General features: G+C 40.8%; 2 protein-coding genes across 4 annotated transcripts in view; one reads left to right on the forward strand and one right to left on the reverse strand.

Moving 5' to 3' along the window:
- B3GALT1 (beta-1,3-galactosyltransferase 1) overlaps positions 1-16,570 on the forward strand; it is a 378,681-nt gene extending 362,111 nt beyond the window's left edge. The window contains exon 5 of the transcript XR_007359151.2: positions 16,324-16,570. The gene's annotated coding sequence lies outside the window, so the exon portion shown is untranslated. The remainder of the gene's footprint in view (positions 1-16,323) is intronic.
- STK39 (serine/threonine kinase 39) overlaps positions 5,344-22,340 on the reverse strand; it is a 205,852-nt gene continuing 188,855 nt past the window's right edge. For 2 of the 3 annotated variants that reach the window (XM_048869756.2, XM_048869757.2), the window contains 2 exons: positions 17,608-17,672; positions 5,344-6,832 (listed from right to left, as the gene is read on the reverse strand). In XM_048869756.2, the coding sequence (XP_048725713.2) occupies positions 6,758-6,832; positions 17,608-17,672 (140 nt within the window). In that variant the 3' untranslated portion in view covers positions 5,344-6,757. The remainder of the gene's footprint in view (positions 6,833-17,607; positions 17,673-22,340) is intronic. The other variant, XR_012664368.1, reaches the window with a different exon arrangement.

Here is a 22,340-nt window from a genome sequence, read left to right on the forward strand (position 1 = left end):
ATAACTCTAATCATGTGTCCACATTTATGCCTTAAAATAAACTACATACATAAAGTCACATATGACTAAAGTTAAAAAAAAGTGGTTGTGAATGTTTTTAGTTTCACAGATAAAACATATCTATATATTGCCAACCATTATAATGACTTACATTGTCAAGAATACAGTTTTCAGCTCACCCAAAGAACTTTACAAACACAACATCCTTGAAAAGTTGTCATATCCATTTACCAGTCTAGGCATAAAAATCTGTTCTTCTGTCTTAATATAATAGTCTTATAAAGTTACTTTCCCTATTAGTATAGAATTTTGCAAGGTTTTTATACAGAGATATACACAGTCATGGCAAAGATCACTACACCAGTGCTGAAATGAAGTGATCTCTGGGTGGGGGAAGACATTGGCCTTGTAACACGGTAGAGGATACTGTGCAACAATTTAGGATGGAAAGTGAAGAATGCCCTATCCAAACTCAATGGCAGGGAAACTTAGGAAGCCAAACATAATTGCCCACACCGGAATTTTGTCAGGGCATCAGAGCTAACTCATCTCTGCTTTTGTATCACGTGCTATTTCATAACCACTTTGTTTTACATTTCATTTATTGTTGTAGTGTGTAGTTTGTTCTATGCGGCCAATTGACAATACAGGATATTTACAGAATATGCCTGTTTCTTTGTCAAAACTGTTCAGCAGCTTATGTCATATAACTCCCAACATGATAAAGATTAAAGAAGAATTTAACATTTTCAGGTCACTCAAATGTTTTCATGGTCTTGTGAATGATAGTGATTTATGGATCCAGAGAGGCTTTTCAGGTGCTAATCTTGTAAAATTACCACCCGTATAACCTCTCCTTTCTGTTATATAATAGAACAGGTATTGGATTTAACATCAAAACACATCATCCTTAATATCTAAAGGCAGTAGAAAGTACATGTAGGACTCTTCCAAATTCCTGTACAGAGGGACTCAGAGTTTTCTCAAGCTTTTTAAATTCTGAAGATGCAGACATCTTGCTTAGACCCATATTCCAATTTTAGCTCTAATTTTTTCAGCTCCTACAAAATGTTTTGCAACTGGGATACAAGATCGTTATGCCTATTAATCCACTGAAAGCTATGTAAGAAATACAGATCCTTCCCATCCACAACCACTAGGCCACACCAGTACCTCTGGCTCTTATTAACATCTCATTTCAGATGACAGTGAAGTTAGCTGTTTTTCTGAGAGCCAAGACTAGATGTTATCTCATGATTATCTTAAATCCCTTTAACTCTGGGGAAGCTATACCTCATTTATCCTCCAGAAAATTAGAAAGTAGAGATAAACCTATATGCCCTATTAAGTAACTACAGTGTTTTGAACAGGTGCATCAGGGAAGGCAGAATGGAACCATTTAGCCACCAACACAGTAATCTAAAAATAAAAGCATTTTAATAAACATTTATAAACATAAGCATTTTATAAGCATAATAAGCATATAAACATAATAAGCATTTTAATTCTATTTAATAAACCTTTCCAGATATTAGCAGAGTCACTGCCTAGTGAATTACACTTCTCTCTTATAACAGGAAAGAGCCAAACAACTCAGTCCTTGAAGGGCTTTCCAGTTACGGGTCTTTGGCAGGTGGAAAGGAAGCAGACACCTTTTATTCATAAAATTTGCACATTAAAAAAGGGAGAGGGATAGAGGAGAGAAATGAATATGGGGAATTGATTTTGAATAAAAATGCCTTAACTGTTTCCCCACATAAACACCTCCATCTGCCCTAATGGTTTTCTCTACCCCATGGAGACAGCAGAGTAATACAATCTTTCACATTCATGTTTGTAGATTGGACGGCAAGATACTACGTGGACTTGCTTCCTGAGAAGGACATTATTGCCTCTCATTTGGTCCATGCAGCAAAAACTAAATCTTCTTGCTTATGACCATAACCATTTATGGATAACTCCCTTTAATATCCGTCTGCTCAATGCAGCACTGCCTATGAAGAATATGAAGTTCTTTGCTTCTTAACGACTGGGTTTGATTCAGCACCTCAGATTACTTTCACTATGCAAACAGTTTGACAAGCAGCCGTCTATCAATCATAAAGCAGCCATAAAACCACATTTTTATGTACACTGCAATGTTGGGTTTATTCACAGTGACAAAATGAATTACTAACATGTCATAATGCTCAGCTATTAAGTCTGGATATTTAATCAATTGGACCATCGTGTAATAAAATGCAAGTAAAAGAGGGAGAGATTTTGCTGGTGGGGATTTTTGCTGGTGTGAGCAAATCTAGTTGCTCTGTCAGTTCATTAGCAGAGGGAGATCAGAGATGTTGGCTCCTGCTCATCTGCCAACTTCGCTATTTAAACTTACTACCACAGTATGGTCACGCCTGGGTATGGAAACACTGCAAGATGCTTGGTGAGCTTGTCACCTGTGCTGGGAAAAATCTCCACAATCAACCCAACAGGCACTGGAACTGAACAAAAGGAAAACTGAACTGCTCATTATAATGAATATAATTAATTACTAACAAGGTCTCACATTTTCTGCTGCTTTGAAGAACCCTAAAGAGAAAACTCCTCCCTGCTAAACAGAATCTGTATTTTCACCACACTTAATTAGCAGATTTTTTTTAGGTCTGTGTCAGACTCATCATCATTATGACTGATTTCAGGCACAGGCCAATCTCACATCCAACATCAGTATGCAAGTCTAGCTGGTAGAAAGGAAAAACAAGCCTCTGATTAGGCAAGAAGAGTGGGTCTGGGGGCAGGGGAAGAAAGGGCCATTTACAAGTTTTATAGAGTGATCCATTTCTTAGGAAAATAATGTTATTTAAAAGCACTTTGCAGAGGAGCCCCTTCATCTCCAATCCTAGGGGAAAAAAAACAGGATCTGTTCAGGGTATAACCCTTGAGACTCTTGCTCTAGGATGTCAAACCCCAACAGGACTAGCCCGTTTCCCAAAGGCAGTCATGGTTCCAGTGGATATGGTGGCAGGAGGAGGAAGGGATTGTAGCTACTGGTCACGACTTCCCTCCCTCTCTTTTAGCATATCCTCTTACTGCCACTGTTAACCCTCACCCACCCAGACTTCCGGATGTCGCAGCAGGGGGCTTCTGGTAGAAGTAGCCACACCGTGCACGGGTGGGGCAGAAAGCAGTTGCCTTGGGACCCAAAACCGTAGTATATATTGGAGTCATGTGCCAGGAAGCTGGGCAGAACCTCTTATAAGCTGAGGGTCAGGGAAGTGGGAAGGTAGGTCGACATCAAGAAGAGGGAATAGTAAGAACATGGGGGAAGAGCTGCTGGAAAGGGGCACAAAGAAGAGAGAGATGGAAGCCAAGTTTACTTGGCCTAAGATTAAATATATTGAAGATTTCATGTCCCCAGAGTTAAGAGGATGAAAATTCTACCCTGGCCCCGTACACCCCGCTTGTATTTTCTTAGCTGAACATCAGCTAAGAACGGCTCACCAGACATTGTAGCAGGTCAGTTTAGTGCTGACCTGGGTTTTACGCTTATTCTTTTACAGCACTGGGCAGACACACAATTTGTTTTCCATCCACTGGCTTCAACCTCTGCCCAAAAGGAAGAGCTGCTTTCAACACACTGGAAATAAAAGTGAACTGAAAAGGCTGGTTCTACAGATATTGAAATTAATTAACAAATAACTTTTACAAGTGCAAAACTGTAAGCAATGGCATATAATCACTGCTGTAAAAATACTGGAGATTTCTCCAATAAGCCCCATTCCTTGGGCTCACAGATGGCTATACGGTACCTCACCTGTTCCAAGTTAGTCTAATTAACTAGACATTTCTCCTTTTGAATGTAACCAGGTATTTTCCATCCTTTACTAGAGACCCGACCATTGTCTGATCAACTCCGGAAAAATAAATAGCACCCACGACTACTCTGGGGCCATACATGATCCCAGTGTGAAGTGCATCCATGTCTTGGTCATTTCTCATGCAAAATTGCCCATGTAACAGTCACTGGTTTTCTTTCCTCTCCATATTCAACTGAAGTATCTGAATGCAGCATTTAAAGGTCCTTCACTCTGGAATGCCATTGTGCTTTCTGTTTATATTCCTACACAGAAGCTGCACACTGGTCTGCATGTTAAGCTATGTTGCTGTTTTTTGCCAACTTTGAGTATCAAACCTTTGTCTATACTGATAGTTTGGTGGCATAATCCACCTCATGAGAGTAATAGTTACTAAATTTAAAGCTGGAGCAGTTATTTTTCCCCCGAGTTACTTTCCTTCTAAATTCATTTTGTTGTTGTGGGTTCTATTTTACACACAGTGCTTTGGTACTTGCAAAAATCACTTTAATGCAACTGTAATAAAAGCAAAGAAACTATTTCCTATAGAGAAGACCAGCTCTTTAAAGGTTTTCCTGGATACAAAGGAAGTGTTTTCATGCTTCTACAGAATATCACTAACGAGCAGCACTATAATAGGCACACCCTTCGAGGATATTGTCGACTACTTCATCAATAGATTGTGATTCCCAGCCTTCTCCCTGGCTTCTTTAGTGCAGCATGGAATTTCTAAATTCTAATCCTGATGTTTCGTGTAGCCTTGGGCAAGCAGCAAGCCTCCCTGGACATCACTTTTCTGTAAAGTAAAAATTACCCACCTATTTTCACAGGAGAATTAGTTAATAATTGTACAGTGCTTTAAAAATCCAAGATGCTGTATGTGCCAAGAATCATTAAATGCAACCACAGCTCATGCACTTAAATACTTTCACTCTTGCTTAGTGACTAATGATCTGTTCACAGCATTACAAGCATGTGAAACACTTTATCAGGAGCCAGATGAGTTTATAATTTCCCCTTTTCGTTTACTCTTATTTCAATAGAGCCTTTTTCTCCCTAACTGATACTTCTTAATTACATCGCCTGTCAAATTGCACCTTCTCCCCTAATTTGGGCAGGCAAGCCGTTTCCTTATTCTCATTCAAACCAGTCTGAGAAAGTAGTTTCACAGTTCCAGTTCTGCTCTCACTATTGCCTCCTTCACAACTATTGCCTCAACACTTGGGCCTTTTAACAGTAGATTAGGCAAAGCACTGAACAGTGAGCACTAGGGAACAATCCTCCATTGCAGGCCGATGTACAGGAACATATAATTGGGGTGGGGGGAGGGGTTTCCATTTCTTCTTCTGAGCTTTATGAACCAGGTTTCCTTTCCAGGTGGCATTTTCAATAAGGCAAGTAAAGAACACAAGTAGTTGCAGGTGATCTTATAAGAGAGCGTTATCTGCCACATTACAACAGTAATGCACAAAATACACAGATCAAGGAAACTCATTACACAGTCTATTTGTGCAACACTTTTATTTTCCTTTTACCTTTGCAGTCATCTTTGAATAATCATGTAAACAATAAAATGGAATGAAATTACACTGAGTTTTATGCAATTGGCTCTAGAACACCCCAACAATTATGACAAGGCGTTATAAATAACTTTTTCTTAATAATATATATTTGCCATTTTCAGTACATTAAAGAGCTGCCATTTATCTAGTTTTAGCTAGGAAGTAGTTTAAATGGTAACATCCAAGAAATATACCTCCTTGAACATATGCTCCAAATTTCAGAATCTTTCTAAAGTTTACTAGCTCCATAATAGCTATGTCACAGGTTAAGCATAAGACTACTTGGGTCAGAATTGGGTTTTTTTTTTTTTGTTTTTTAACAAAATTTTACCTTTTAGTCATTGCACAAACCCCTTTCTATTATTTTTCACTCCACCTTGGTATTTTGCAGACTTTCAAGTAAAGCTCAGATTCTGTTCAAGTTTTATCACCTTTACAAAATAATTTCTATCGCTTAAGGATAAGCCAAATCAGAGATGGGCACAGTAAGCAGTCTAGCTTAATGGCAACATTTTATAATAATTCTTGCTTGTAGACTCCCCAACAAAGCATAGTTTAGGCCAAACTTGTCTAACATCTTTGCTACAGCATATCCCCTTCTAACTCAGACAAATATATATGGTGCTTCTAGAACTGAGACTATTCTAGATTTAAGCAGCCTCAGGCACATTCTCAAAACATCAATGTCCACAAGGCACCTCCCACACCCTTGACAATCAGATTGTGGATTGGTTTTTAGACACAGAAACCAATACAAGCTTCCTAAACTCATAATTCAATCATTTCAAAAACTAGAAGTTACAAATACTTCAAAGATATATCTGAAATTTTGTTTCAACAGGAGACTAACTGCAAGTAGCACATAATCAGCTCAATCATTTTCTTATAGCTAGGATGTGTAATGCATAAATATATGAAAAATAAAATTCACAGTCAGTTTTAAAACTAGAATTCAAGTTTGGCTAATATATGTTAACTTTTATAAGTATGTTAATTTCTAAATACAACAGAAGAGAGGTGGTATTGTCAATTAGAAGTACATAATTAAAATAGTATCACTGAAATTTTATGAAAACTGAAATAAATTTAATAGAAAATTCCTTCTGTAACCAATAAATACAGCCACCTGAGTGCACTTCCATATGCTTTTCACATAGGGGAAATCCAAATTGATAAGAGACGTTTAGTAGCATTTTGAATGTTAGCAGCAGCAGTGTAGCTGAGGGCTTTGCTTCTTCTGACTTTGTGAATTGCTAGAGAATGAAGCAGAACTCAGTGTGGGTGCTTTAATTTTCTTCGCATCTAAGCTGGCCTCCTCACAAACTCACAATTCTGCTGGGGGTCGAGGGACAGACATCAGCTGACACTTAACTGAGCAAACCCAATCAGTTTCACCTCATCAGGGATCTCCGTGCCATCACAACCAGAAGCCTGCAAGACGAAAACAGACATTTATTAGAATAGGTTAAAAAGGAATATTTGACAGCCATTCTATAATTCTACATTTCCCTGTACGGCCACACTAGTAACAAAATGCTTTATTCAGTTTAGTGTCTAGACTGCTAGGACTATCCTCTATCACTGTTCGTAAACTGCACACTTATATCAAGGTACAAAATGTTTAAATCAATATGGCTAATTAAAAAAAGTTATGAAAAACAAACACTTGGGGCCATGCTTCCAGAAAACAGTTTGGAGTCATCCAAAACTGGCACTTTTAAAAAAAACACAAAAGCAAATTATTTTTCCAGAGGGGCCCAAAGTCTGCCTTCTAAATGTGTGAGAATCAGGACAGCTACATGCACAGTATAATATATTTTGTATATTTACAAAAAATACATGCCACGAGATTACAATTACTGATTTCAAATCTGTTTTAGAATATTTGGCCATGAATTTTTAAATAAGAATAAGAAAATCTGTGGGGAGTCAGTGCTATTGTTTGGGAAAGTACTAAGGGATCTCTCCTTTTGACACACGCTACAATCTAGTACGAGCAATCAGAGGTGCTTCTTTAGTAATGTGCTTTGCAGCATGCAACTGGCACAATGTAATATATGCATTTAAAGGGTAAATGATTTTCACAAATAATAGTGAAAGTATAAGTCAAATTTTCTAGGAAGGAACTGCTGCTTCAAAACTACTTTTAACAAGTGCAATTTGTTTAGTCTAAATATTTTAATTATTCGTTTTAAATACAAAATTGGCCATCTGTAGCTGAGTGGTGACTACATTTTCACAGAAGTCCTCATTAAGTTGCTAGAAACTGGATACCTCTTTGGTGCATACATCTGATTATAAGAAATAAAGTAGTTTGATGAATTGTGGCTAGTGGTAAATTACACACGAAAGACACCTTTTGACTCTACTTGGCACAGCTCCCATTAAACCGTTACAACACTTAGGGCATGTCTACACTTACCTCCGGAGTGATCAATCCAGCAGGGGTCGATTTATCGCGTCTAGTGAAGACATGATAAATCGACCGCCGAGAGCTCTCCCGTCCACTCCGGTACTCCACCGGAGCAAAAAGCGTAGGCGGAGTTGATGGGGGAGTGTCAGCAGTCAACCTACTGCAGTGAAGACAGCGCAGTAAGTAGATCTAAATAGCTGAAGTTGCGTAACTTAGATCGATCCCCCAGTGTAGACCAGGCCTTAGTCTCCCCCTATGAAAAATTCTCTTAATCCTTTTTATTACAAGTTTATTACAAGTTAGTGTGTATACTGTAACAGTAAGAAAAGAGCCACAGAACACGTACATAAAGTGCATGCTTTATCACTGAAATTTTTCACCAATAGTTTTTCACCACTGACAAAGAAAACTAATTGGGTGTTCACAGGAGCCATGCTGAGTTGCTCACTCTTAAAGGCCAGAGACAGTAAAAGTATTCCATCAGTTTCTCCTCTTCTATTTTTTGTTTAGGAGTAAGAAAGCATCATTTTATTTCTATTATAAAAATGCAAGATGAGGCCTTGTCTTCTCTCTCAGTGCAGGGTATTGAATAGCCTTAGATATCACTGATGCCCTATGTTAAAAGCTTCATGTAGCTCCACTGATTTCAGTAGAAAGACTCCCACTGACAATGGGCACTGGACTTTTAGTGACTAAATGGAGTTTTCATATCATCTACCAACAGGGCCAGATTAACTGGTTGTGGGCCCGGCGCCAAACATACCTGTGGGCCGCCTTGGGGAATGAAGGGGCTGGGGCAAGAGCCCAGTGGGCAGGGTGGATTTGATTTAAATCATGATTTAAATCACTAGTCAGGAAGACTTGATTTAATCATGGTTTTCTACCTAAAGTGCATTCTTGTTGGTTGTTATAACCTTAATACATATTCTTCACAACTCAGAGATAGATGTAGGTTTCATTTGTAGAAGGTACACACTATATATTTTTAAACAGTGATTTATTTTGAAAATTTTTCAGATGAGTTTACAGCTATATCAGAAAATGAATGATTGTTTCGTTATTTCATTTACCAAAGATAACTGAAGCAGATATTTATGAAGTCATTGGGAGATGTACTATCTCCAATTCACCAGGTTAATCATTAATATTTGGAGGATTTTCTTGCCAGGCTGTATTAGGAGGAGAACATCAACAGAAAGACATTTAAATTGTTTTATTTAACTAAAACGTTAAATATTTTGGATTTTTTTCTTCAACAGCAAACATAATATTTTAACAAAAAAGCATATGTCCCTCGCTTCTCACATTTATTTCCAGACTTAGAATCACAAATGTCAGGGTTGGAAGGGACCTCAGGAGGTCATCTAGTCCAACCCTAGTCCCCAAAGCAGGACCAATCCCCAATTAAATCATTCCAGCCAGGGCTTTGTCAAGTCTGACCTTAAAAACCTCTAAGGAAGGAGATTCCACCACCTCCCTAGGTAACGCATTCCAGTGCTTCACCACCCTCCTAGTGAAAAAGTTTTTCCTAATATCCAACCTAAACCTCCCCCACTGCAACTTGAGACCATTACTCCTTGTTCTGTCATCAGCTACCACTGAGAACAGTCTAGAGCCATCCTCTTTGGAACCCCCTTTCAGGTAGTTGAAAGGACCTATCAAATCCCCCCTCATTCTTCTCTTCTGCAGACTAAATAATCCCAGTTCCCTCAGCCTCTCTTCATAAACCATGTGCTCCAGCCCCCTAATAATTTTTGTTGCCCTCTGCTGGACTCTTTCCAATTTTTTCCACATCCTTCTTGTAGTATGGGACCCAAAACTGGACACAGTATTCCAGATGAGGCCTCACCAATGCCGAATAGAGGGGAATGATCATGTCCCTCGATCTGCTGACAATGCGCCTACTTATACAGCCCAAAATGCCGTTCGCCTTCTTGGCAACAAGGGCACACTGTTGACTCATATCCAGCTTCTTGTCCACTGTAATCCCTAGGTCCTTTTCTGCAGAACTGCTGCCTAGCCATTCGGTCCCTAGTCTGTAGCCGTGCATGGGATTCTTCCGTCCTAAGGTCAGGACTCTGCACTTGTCCTTGTTGAACCTCATCAGATTTCTTTTGACCCAATCCTCCAATTTGTCTAGGTCCCTCTGTATCCTATCCCTACCCTCTAGCACATCTACCGCTCCTCCCAGTTTAGTGTCATCTGCAAACTTGCTGATGGTGCAGTCCATGGCATATTGAACAAAACTGGCCCCAGGACCGACCCTTGGGGCACTCCTCTTGATACCGGCTGCCAACTGGACATGGAGCCATTGATCACTACCTACTGAGCCCGATGATCTAGCCAGCTTTCTATCCACCTTATAATCCATTCATTCAGCCCATACCTCTTTAACTTGCTTGCAAGAATACTGTGGGAGACAGTGTCAAAAGCTTTGCTAAAGTCAAGGAATAACACATCCACTGCTTTCCCCTCATCCACAGAGCCAGTTATCTCGTCATAGAAGGCAATTAGATTAGTCAGGCATGACTTGCCCTTGGTGAATCCATGCTGACTGTTCCTGATCACTTTCCTCTCCTCGCAGTGCTTCAAAATTGATTCCTTAAGAACCTGCTCCATGATTTTTCCAGGGACTGAGGTGAGGCTGACTGGCCTGTAGTTCCCCGGATCCTCCTCCTTCCCTTTTTTCAAGATGTGCACTAGATTAGCCTTTTTCCAGTCATCTGGGACCTCCCACTATCGCCATGAGTTTTCAAAGATAATGGCCAATGGCTCTGCAATCACATCCATCAACTCCTTTAGCACCCTCGGATGCAGCACATCCGGCCCCATGGACTTGTGCTTGTCCAACTTTTCTAAATAGTCCTGAAGCACTTCCTTCTCCACAGAGGGCTGGTCACCTCCTCCCCATACTGTTCTGCCCATTGCAGCAGTCTGGGAGCTGACCTTGTTCGTGAAGACAGAGAAAAAAAAAAAGCATTGAGTACATTAACTTTCCACATCCTCGGTTACTAGGTTTCCTCCCCCATTCAGTAAGGGGTCCACACTTTCCTTGACCTTCTTGTTGCTAACATACCTGTAGAAACCCTTCTTGTTACTCTTAACATCCCTTGCTAGCTGCAACTCCAAGTGTGATTTGGCCTTCCTGATTGCACTCCTGCATGCCTGAGCAATATTTTTATACTCTTCCCTGGTCATTTGTCCAACGTTCCACTTCTTGTAAGCTTCTTTTTTGTGTTTAAGATCAGTAAGGATTTTACTGTTAAGCCAAGCTGGTCACTTGCCATATTTACTATTCTTTCTACACATCAGGATGGTTTGTTCCTGCAACCTCAGTAAGGATTCTTTAAAATACAGCCAGCTGTCCTGGACTCCTTTCCCCCTCATGTTATTCTCCCAGGGTATCCTTCTTCTCCTTGTCCAGATCCATTCCTCCCCCAACAATCTTCTATTATTGAACTTTTTGAAACTTTTCACTTTTAGAGAGAGGTAAGGGATTGACTTTGTGTACACAAATTTGCAGAGGGACAATAGAGTTGAGGTCTTATTTCTCACCTCTATATATTTATTTATTTAAAACATTTTTTTTTGCTGTTAACAAGCATGTTACCTCTGGAGACACAAATACAGTTTGAGAACTGCAAAACTAAGCATCTCTGATGGTATCTTCTAGACTGAGCACTGCGTCCATTGAGTAGGTAGAAAGATTAACCTAAATAATCTATACAGAAGCCTGTGGAACCCCATAAGATTGGGTCCCTAATCCATGAACTATTAGAACTCATTTACAAAACTTTTCTTATACGTTACACAAATATATTGTCTCATACTATAGAATTAGAATTTATAATCCCTATTCCATGATGAGATATAATGTATCTTAATTAAAACTATCTTTAGATAGGTTTGTTCCTCAAAAATCCGATTTAAATTAAAAAAATTGGATTTTTTGATTTTTAAAAAAAGTCATTGATTTTTATCCACCCTGATAGCAGGTCAGGGTGGGGAGGAGGGGGGAGGAGGGAGGATTGGTCTCCAGCTGGAGCAAGGCAGGGGCCAGGGGCAAGATGAGCACAGTAGGGCATGTGGGGAGGATTAGTCCCTGCTGACTGGAGCAAGGCAGTGACTGGGGGCAAAAGCACAGCGGGACAGGAGCTAGGGTTAGTCTCTGGAGCAAGGGAGGGGGTAAACTGCAAGTGCAGCAGGGCTGGGGAGGGGTTAAACAGGATCCCCCCCGCCCCTCCCCACATAGAGCGGGTACCTACCTTCTCTTTGATTCTAACCCATTCTCTTCATCTCTCTCTGCACTGAGCTGAGGGTGGGAGAGCACTGAGCACAGGGCTGGGAGTGCAAGGTCTGGGAGGGAGTTAGGGTTATAGAGCAGGCTAGGGGTTGGGGTGCAGGGTCTGGCCAGGAGCTAGGGTGAGGGAGGGGACTCAGGGTTGGGACAGGAGGTTGGGGTGTGGAGCGCTTACCTGGGGCAGCTCCCATTTGGTGTGAGGGGTGCAGGTGGGAGTGTGTGTGTGTGGGGGGGGGGGGCAGGAGCTCCCGTTTGGTGCTCAGGACGGGGATGAGGATGTTGGGGGGGGTACAAGAGTCAGGGCATGGGGTGTGAGGGGACTGGAGATGTGGGGGGTTGCAGGAGTCAGAGCAGAGGGCTGGGTGTGTGCGAGGGGGGTGCAGGTGTCAGGGCAGGGGTGTGTGCGAGGGGGGTGCTCCCAGCCCCCTGCCCCGAGCAGCTCACAGCAGGGGGCTGGAGGGGGCATGCCCTGATTCCACCCCCTTCCCCCAGGCCCCGCCCCCACCTCTGCCTCTTCTCCACATCCTCCCACAGCAGCAAGTGTGCTGCGGCTCCGCTCCTCCCCTTCCCTCGTGCCAGTGAACAGCTGTTCAGTGGCCGGTGAAGCGCTGGGAGGGGGAGGAACGAGGCACGCTCTGGGGAAGAGGTGGACGAGGCGGGAGCTTGGCTGCCGGCAGAGCCTGCCCTGCAGCAGGAGCCGGCAGGACCCAGCTTCTGCCCGCTGCCCTCACAGGAGGGGGTGAGGGGGTGGGATGGAGAATAGTGGGCCGGGCCAGGGCCCCTTTGAACCGTGGGCCCAGCGCCATGGCAAATCCGGTACTGTCTACCACTCTCACCCTTATCCACTAGTTATATTACTCTTAATTGAAAGGACTTGTCCAGGAGAAGAGGTAGTCTGTTTTTAAAGCAATCTAAAGGTATTGTCAATAAAACAGGCAACTTTATATATTATATATATATAATATACACACATACATATAGCGTCACTTTAAAGATTAGGCAGTTATAGGTTAAAATAAGATTAATTCTAGCTAGTATTATTGATAAATGCAAAGTAATGCACTTTGGAAAACATAATCCCAACCATTCATATAAAGTGATGGGTTCTAAATTAACTGTTACCACTCAAGAAAGATCTCGGAGTCATCTGTGGCTAGTTCTCTGAAATTGAGAACTCAAAGTGCAGCAGCAGTCAAAAAACCCTAACAGAATGTTGGGAATCATTACGTTAGGGATAAGATAGAAAATATCATATTGCCTCTATATAAATCCATGGTACGCCCACATCTTGAATACTGCATGCAGGTGTGGTCACCTCATCTCAAAAAAGATATAGTGGAATCGGAAAAGATTCAGAAAAGGGCAACAAAAACGATTAGGGGTAAGGAATGGCTTCAGTATGAGGAGAGATTAATAGGATTGGGACTTTTCAGCTTGGAAAAGAGATGACTAAGGGAAGTTATGAATGAGGTCTATACAATGAGGTCATGACTGGTGTGGAGAAAAGTATAATTTACTCCTTCTCATAACACAAGGACGCACAGTCAACCTGTGAAACTCTTTGCCAGAGGTTGTTGTGAAGGCCAAGACTATAACAGCGTTCAAAAAAGAACTAGATAAACTCATGGAGGATAAGTCCCTCAATGGCTCTTGTCAAGGATGGTGTCCCTAGCCTCTGTTTGCCAGAAGCTGGGAATGGACAACAGGGGATGGATCTTGATGATTACCAGTTCTGTTCATTCCCTTTAGGGCACCTGGCATTGGCCACTGTTGGAAGACAGAATACTGGGCTAAATGGACCTTTGGTCTGACCCAGTAAGGCCATTCTTATGTAGCATTGAAATCTACTCAATTTTCAACAAGAGGCATGAAAATAGAAATTTAATAGAGTATAAATGCCAATATCTACATTGCATCATCAAATGGGTCATCGAAATTTATTGAAGACATGGAAGTTGCCTGGATCTAAATTCTTAGATATTGTATAGTTAAGGTTTTCTACGGGAGACTATAGTTGCTATTTAAGCAGAAGTCCAAACATGAATGGAAACAATCTGTAAACAGCCAGGAAGTAACAGACACATGGTAATGAGTAATGATAAATAAGGCAAGATTAACTGGCCCACTTTTCAATCACATTTACAAAGTCAGTGGACAGAGGATGTGGGTTAGACTTCAGCTTTCCAGGAAATATTTACTAGCAAAATCAATTTGAACTGAGTTGTATAGAAACACTGTCAAATGGGGTGAAATCTTGGCTAAAAATTAATGAAAAACAGAGGAGAGTGTGTGGTAGATAAAGTTCAGTGTTAGACACTATTTTATTTGGCATCTATTCCACGACCTAAGAGCAGAAGGATTAAGATCACATATGAAATACACTGAAGGATAATACTAAACTGGGAGGTATTAAAAAGTCAGAGGACAGGGAAATACAAGAGAAACCTAGAGAGGTTAGAAATATCAATAGGAATTAGATTCACTCTTGGAAAATGCTACCTAACAAAGAACATCTGTGGGAAACTATCCAAATAGAAGATATTCCCTCAGAAGATGACACACAGGGTCCAATCAATGCCCAGTGATGTCAACAGGCTATAGAACTGTAGTTAGATAGGGATAATGCTGAAAAAAAGTTAGGTTGATTGTGCACAGAAAATTGGATTGAATTATGATCTGGCACCTCCCCTACCCAAAGAGAATCAACATCATTTTGGACCATATATAAAAAGTCTTCTCTTCACAGACCAGGAGAGTGATCCTCCTTTCCTACAGACATTTGGAATATCGCATGCCAGTGTGTGTGCCTCAGTACCAGAAACATAGTAGACAAACAGTCAGAGAAATGCAAGAAAACATGTCAAGTGGATTGGTTTTTGATGAACTATTACATTAACTGAATGCTCTGTAGCTAGCCTGGCTAAACAACAACAAAGGGGAAAGACAAAAAAACCCCTATATTTAGAGGGTAATTGACATAGAAATAGAGAAATAGTTTAGGGTATGGGATAAATAGTATGAAATCAGTCAAAGGAAAGTTTTAAACCTGCGTTAACGCTTTTTCCTGAATGGTTGGTTCTACTGAACAGTCTCACAAGGGAAGGGGTGGAAGCCCCATTGATCATGTCATTTTAAAATGACAGAGGGAGAAAAATCCCAAACCAACAAGTGGATGGACGAGGTGATCTATTAAGTCTTCTCTCTAAAAATCCAATCTAGACTATAAAAATTGTCATGAAGTAGCCTATTTTATAAAGTAAGCACCTCTCTGGAGGATCTCTTGTCTAAGAAACATTTATTCTATCCTTTCATATACAGCAGTCACTCTCAGCTGAGAGTGCTAAAAGCTAGAAAGTTAATTGGTAGCAGTAATATTTACATAACTAATCAGCCAACAGCTTTGGCTATACAAATTTTCCACTTAATTTTGGAAAAATGCAAATATAGCACATCAACGCAAGCAATTTTGAAGTAAGTCTTTGCAATGTAAGGTTAAATTTATATTAATACATCTTGTATTGTTTTGACAGGGACTTCAGGCATCTATAGATTTGTATATCGAAGATGATCATTTTGGTCAACTTTTATCAACATTTATTAAAAGTAGCAAAATAGCAGTAAGTGAGATAAAAGCTGGATTATGTGCCATTGCTATGGCAACTATTTGCTACATCTTGACTTCATATTTATTTTGAGTGACCTGAATGCCATTCCCATCATGCTATTTCACAGGCAGACCAGAGACTACAGTCATTATTTACTGGTGTGAGTATGCCATTAAAAAATATGCCTGTCCATTAGAGCCCATTATTGTGATTTGATGGTTGGAGTTAGTGTTACTTCTTGTTCATTAGGCTTTCACTTGAGTGGCTCTACAATAGCTCCCAGTCACATTAGACCTTTATATATTCACCTTGTACGACGTGCTCTCTCCCCCCTACAGCTAAGAGTACTTGGCTCCACAGGAAAGCTTTATTAGGAGAGTGTAGCTTTGAATTCACTTTAATTCATGTACATGGTTCAGATACATTGGCAGAGATCAGTAAAATGGTTGTTTGCACCAAGATTCCCAACTTGTTTTACTTAAAAAGTACCAAGAATGTAATACCGTAGCTGGGGGCCCTTCACTGAGTTCTCCGACACTCAGTGAGGAAACCATTGTAGGGACAGAGATTGTATAATTGTTTCTCTTGTTTTCCCTCCCAATAGCATGGCCTATCCACACAGCAACTTGGTTTTTAACTAATGACAGATTGACACATCCATACACAACCTGCCTTACGGCCACGATTATATGAATGCATTCTGGGACCTCCTACATGGACTTCTGGGTAGTTTCCAACCACAAACTATTGCACTGAGGAATGGATTTAGAGGACTGAATTCAATGGCTTTCTCCCAGTCTAGAGAAGAGCCCGCAAGCATTGTACTGGTTCAACTGGACGAAGGTAAATATGATGTCCAATTCTTTCCAACAAGCTAGCACAGGGTTGGGCAAACTTTTTGGCCTGAGGGCCACATCCAGGTATGGAAATTGTATGGCGGACCATGAATGCTCGCAAAATTGGGATACAGGAGGGGGTGTAGGCTCCGGGGTGGGGCCAGAAATGGGTTCAAGGTGCGGGTGGGGGCTCTGGGCTGGGGCTCTAGCTGGGGGTGCAGGCTCTGCGGTGGGGCTGGGGATGAGGGGTTTGGGGTGCAGGAGATTGCTCCGGGCTGGGACCGAGGGGTTCAGAGGGCAGGAGGGGGGATCAGGGCTGGGGCAGGGAGGAGGTCGGGGTGCAGGTTCCAGGCAGCGTTTACCTCAAGCAGCTCCCGGAAGCAGCGGCATGTCCCCCTTTTGGCTCCTACACAGAGGTGCAGCGCTAGCCAGACGGCTCGGTATGCTGCCCCGTCTGCAGGTGCTACCCCAGTAGCTCCCACTGGCCACCGTTCCTGGCCAACGGGAGCTGCAGAGCAGCGCTTGGGGTGAGGGCAGCGTGCGGAGCCCCCTGGCTGCTCCTACATGTAGGAGCCAGAGCGGGGACATGCCGCTGCTTCCAGGAGCCGCACGGAACAATAGCATATGCAGAGCAGGACAATCCCCCGACCTCGCTCCCCGGCTGGAGTGCCAGAGCAGGGCAACCCCAGACCCCGTTCCCTGGCGGAAGCTGAAGGGCTGAATTTAAAGGTCTGACAGGCCAGACGTGGCCCGCGGGCCATAGTTTGCCCACTCCTGCACTACTGCCACCTGCAATTGCAGAACACCCAGGACAGTTGTGTGTTCCAATGGAATGCATTGCCCAGGCATTACTAGATCATAGCATTCTAAACAGTGGTTTGTGGCAAAGCTTTTTCAGCTTTCTATTTTCCTGTTTGTACACTGTTCAAAAATGTAAATGTTCTGTACAGAAGAACAGCCAATAACAGATCAGAAGCTAAAAAAAGTTTGCTTGAAATATTCGTAATTATTTTCTGTGCGTATCGTTTTGTCACCAAGAACCTTTTACTTACCAATTTAAAAGTCAATGTTTTCAAGGCCTGAGGATCATCTACTATCTTCTGTAAATTAGCAGCAACTGTAAGATAAATTGTGAAAAGTGACATACATAGAAAATAGCATTAAATAGGGTTCTCTTTCAAGACACTGATTCAGATGGGAGCAATTCCACTAGTGCGCACGCACACACACACACACGTAATATACCACTTAAATGGCTAAATTACTGCTGGGCTACAAAGAATGCTACAGTTACTAACAGAGCAGCACATAGGTCTAGAATCTATTATGTACATTACAGTGTACAATCTTTAATTTACAGGAAAGTGGAGAGGGGAATATTTGTGGGGGTAATAATACATTTTTCCATTCTTCTGGCCTTTTGCTAGCCCACGGCTAGATCTCTCTCTCTGTGGTAACAGTTTCTGCTGTGTTAGAGTACATATTGAGTACAATGGAATATCTACCCTGGAAGATTATAGGCATTCAGAGGGTATAAGGAAACTGTCTGGCCAACATGGCCAATTCAAATAAATAGTCTGACAAGTTTCGCTCTTGAAACTGAAGGGAAAAAAATATTTAGAAAGCACACCAGGAAAGCTAAATGACTTTTTGTGACCTAAAACTAATTTAAATGAATCAACACAGAAACCAAATACTGTCACCAATATTTTCAGCCTCATGACAAGAGTTAGAAACGCAATAATGAGTCGGTATGCTACCAACGGGAGTGATGTTAGAACTATTTCTGCCTTTTTAAAAAATAAGAGAGGACAAAGAAAAACAGTAAATCCTTTTTTAGTGAAAGTACTTGACTTGTCTATTAGTCAATCCATTTAGATGTTAATCTTGGCAGATTCATTTGACTGTTTTCAAGTTCAATGGTTTGTTAAACCTGCTCTACACAACCTTGCACATTACAGGATTCTGCAGTAGCTAGTTCAGAATGAATCACTATCAGCCTCTGTTCAATGCCGTCTTTTGAGTGTCAGTACCATTGCCAGGACATCACCATGAAAGAGAGGCTCCGGTCTCAGTAGAGCTGTAGAGTCCATATGCACTCTTCAACAGAGTACAGGAAGGGTACTCAAGTAGTGGAGGTTTCTGAATACGTAGGACAGATTACTGCAGCAAAATGGAGAAATCCAGTGTTTTCCTCTACATGCTTCCTTTCTGTTGATTGTATAAAAATGCAGAAAGCACACCATGGTTTACTGGTTTGCATGTTGACACTTCTTAAAATCCCTGGTCTCCCTGCCACTAGATATACATTAAAAAAGTACCACTCAGAACTGACTGAGGAAATAGAAATCTAATTACTATTGGTACTCACCATGGTCCAAACTCCACTCTGGAGTAAATGTGTACTGTCCCAATAGAATTTACCACACATTCCAGGGTGGAATTTTGTCCCATATAAGGAACTAGAGTTATTTAATTTGGTAACTTATTTTAAAAAATATAGTTTAGCTTCCATGCAACCATGCCAAACATGGGAGGCGGGGGGAGGGAAATGGGTTTCATTTCTACCTTAAGGTACGTGTTCACCATTACCACGGTTTTGGGTAGGGGTGGTATGCAGAAAACCTGGGGCAGAACTTGACCCTCTCTTGCTAGAAAAGGAATCTAGAAATAGTAGAAAGGATGCTTGAAACTTTAAGGCCAAACACTAAAGAATTCTGTAAGGTAAACTGTGAAAGTGACAAGAAGTTTGCTTGTACAATTGGATTAATCCATTTCAAATTGAAGTGTTTTTCTTATTTAAAATTCCATTGATTTTTTATTCTACTCATCCACAGCTTTTGTTTTAATCAGAAAACTCACTTCTCTAAACCACAGATCAATCTTATTCTAGCCTCTACAGTCCACATTCTACCCAGTCAAAATATAGTGCACATTTAAAACAAAAGTGAATTAGAATAATACTTAGACCAAGTAAATATATAATATGAGGCACATTGCCTCCCATCTGCTGAAAGCAGGACAGATCTGTGTAACACTATTATGACTGGAATTTCATCATGATACCATGTACTTCAGGCAGTGTTTGTGACTTATCTAAAATCCAATAAAGTATTCTGTTGAAAAGTAAGGGGTAGATTCTCAGCTGGTGTCAATTGGCATCACTGAATTAAATGGATCTTTTAATTTAAACGTTCAGTTTCAATTTTACATCTCTTCATCAAGAAGAGCTGACTTTTAGTTAACACTGACTATTTGCTGACTTGCTGTGGGTTATTTCCATTCTGCTGCTGCTGCTATTCCAGTCAAACGAAGGGCTTCAATCTTCCCTCTAAGACATAGCTACTGCGCTGCACTGATATGCACAACAGCCCTTGTCAATATAATGCAATGTTACGTAGTGGAAAGCAGCACTGAACTCTTAGCTATTTGAATGATCATCTTAAAAACTATGGTCTCCAGTTGTCGATCCTGCATCTCAGGGACCTTAGAAATTCAAATTCTTTTAGTCATCTCAAAGCAAAAACAGCAAAGATGACCACTCAACTGATTGCTTATCCTAATGCTATGTTTATATTTTCAAAACACTTTTACTTTCCTGTAAAAAATGTCAAAATGCCTGTATTCAACCAATTTTATTATTATTCTAGATATGTTTCAAAGGTAATACTTATTAAAAGTGGAGGTTAAGGACCATAAAAAACAGTTTTATTTGTGCATCTACATTTTTAACATCACACGCTCACTTTGCCTGGAAGTTTAGCGCAGGAAGCAGACATTTAAGAGTATTTGGACCATGGGTTCACGAACAGAAATTTATCTTATTTTTTGCTGCACTTCCCTGATATATTACAAGTACAGCATGAAACATTTTATCAACAAGAAGATTAGGGGGATTTAAGGGAATCACAACAGATGTTTCCAGGCACTATCTTCAAGAATAAAAGCAGCAGACGTGTTAGAATTCCATAACAGAGCTGATGTTTACACAAAGGTTAGCTCACCTCTGAAAGGCAGCATTTAAGTTTTGCTAGAGGTATTCCTTTTGCATTCCAGATGTGTTTTTCTATTACCTGTATTGTGCACTGTTGAAATGTTTGGCTGGGTTTTGTTTGTCTTAAGAAGTAAAACTAGTGCTTTAGCCATGACCATTTGTAGTCTGCATGGTTTGCATTTCTGGCTAGATATACACCACAGAGAATAAAATTGAATATCCCCCCATGGTGTCATCAATTTAGGTCCACCAAGACACCACCCATTCAAATTCCTCTTGGAGGCTCACTTCTTCTGCGATGCCCACAAGAAGTGATGAGCATCATTTCAAGTGAAAAAGGCATGCATAACTACCTGAGCAACTGTACAATCTTACTGAAGCCTTGCCCTCCTTTCTCCCACCCAACCCCTTGCTTTTTATTCACATTTGCTAAGCTTTGTATCTAGACTGTAAGGCCAACTCAGAGTTCAGTACTGAACGCTGGCCACCTAAATCCATATTTAGAAAGCTAAATAAATGTGGCTTGATTTTTAGGAGCACCCATGGTCCGATTTACTTCACTGGGAGCAGCAGGTGCTCACAGTACCTCTGAAAGTCAGGCCAGTTGTTTGGATTTTTAAGATGAAACCTATGCGCCTAACTTTAAGCATCCAAATGTGAAGATCCTGGCTTAATCTGCTGGTAGGGGTTTTGGGAAAGTTCCTAGCATCCTTTGGGCACCATGTAAACAACCACATTAACTAATAGCACCAGCCAATGATATGCCGCTGACCGTTTTAGGCATTTAGTCCAAATGATATCCCTTCAGAAATATTGTTTCAATTAAGTGACAAAAAGAGAAAGCAGAAGCACATGCTCTAGAGATGCAGACTCTGAGATGATTTAGGAGCAATTAAAGCAGTCTTCACCTGTGACAGATATAATTCTATATTTAAGGTGTGACATAACCACGTCATATAACATAGCCAATATAAAATCATTCCATGTCTTCCTCACAATACCTAGACACAGCAAAGCAGATATAAAATATTGCATTTAAAATTTAACATGGAATTTCTTTGTGGGTTTAAGTTAAAAATGTTTACTTTCCTTTTAGTTGTAATTAAGGAAAATGAAAGAGGCAGAAATCCACACCAATCACAGGGCCCGAAGCCAGTGAAAACGAGTTTATAATGGCAGTGTGTGATAAACTTAACTACAGTTGCTGCTAGTGGTCACCCTTACTAGAATTATTGATAGCATCAGGCAAGAAATGGAGAAGAGCAGGTCTTGTAAGTGGTACTGTTACCTAGGCTTTATTAATGAAGAGATGAGTCTATCTACTTATTTAGCACCTTTGTTAGTTGGAAAAATCAGAAGAATGAAGTTGAGTGAAGATTTCACTGACCATCTAAGAAATGTTATGCTCTATCTTTACTTGCTTTGGGGAAGTGAGCAGACAAACAAAATAAATTAAACCATCTTCATCCAAAATTGAAGGAGAAGTAATAAAAGACACGCAACGACAGTATTTCTATTGCAAGTCAATGGATGCAAAGTCTATTTTGTGTGACTAGTGCTTTGAGGAATCCTATACTGAGATAAGCAGTACTTATCTCATTTATTTCTTACAATATTCAAAATTTCCAGAGAGATAAGTGGTGTTGTGGAGAGACCCAGCTATGAGTTAACTTTCTCCAGTTGTTAAGATGAGATATTTGAAGAAGTGGGAGCAAAGGAAAACATACATGTGTGTGTATTTCAGTTGACCTCGTCTGTAAGATGGTTATAAGACTATTTTACCTCACTTGG

Source organism: Caretta caretta, chromosome 11, assembly GCF_965140235.1.
Source record: "Caretta caretta isolate rCarCar2 chromosome 11, rCarCar1.hap1, whole genome shotgun sequence".
NCBI classification, from domain to species: domain Eukaryota; kingdom Metazoa; phylum Chordata; order Testudines; family Cheloniidae; genus Caretta; species Caretta caretta.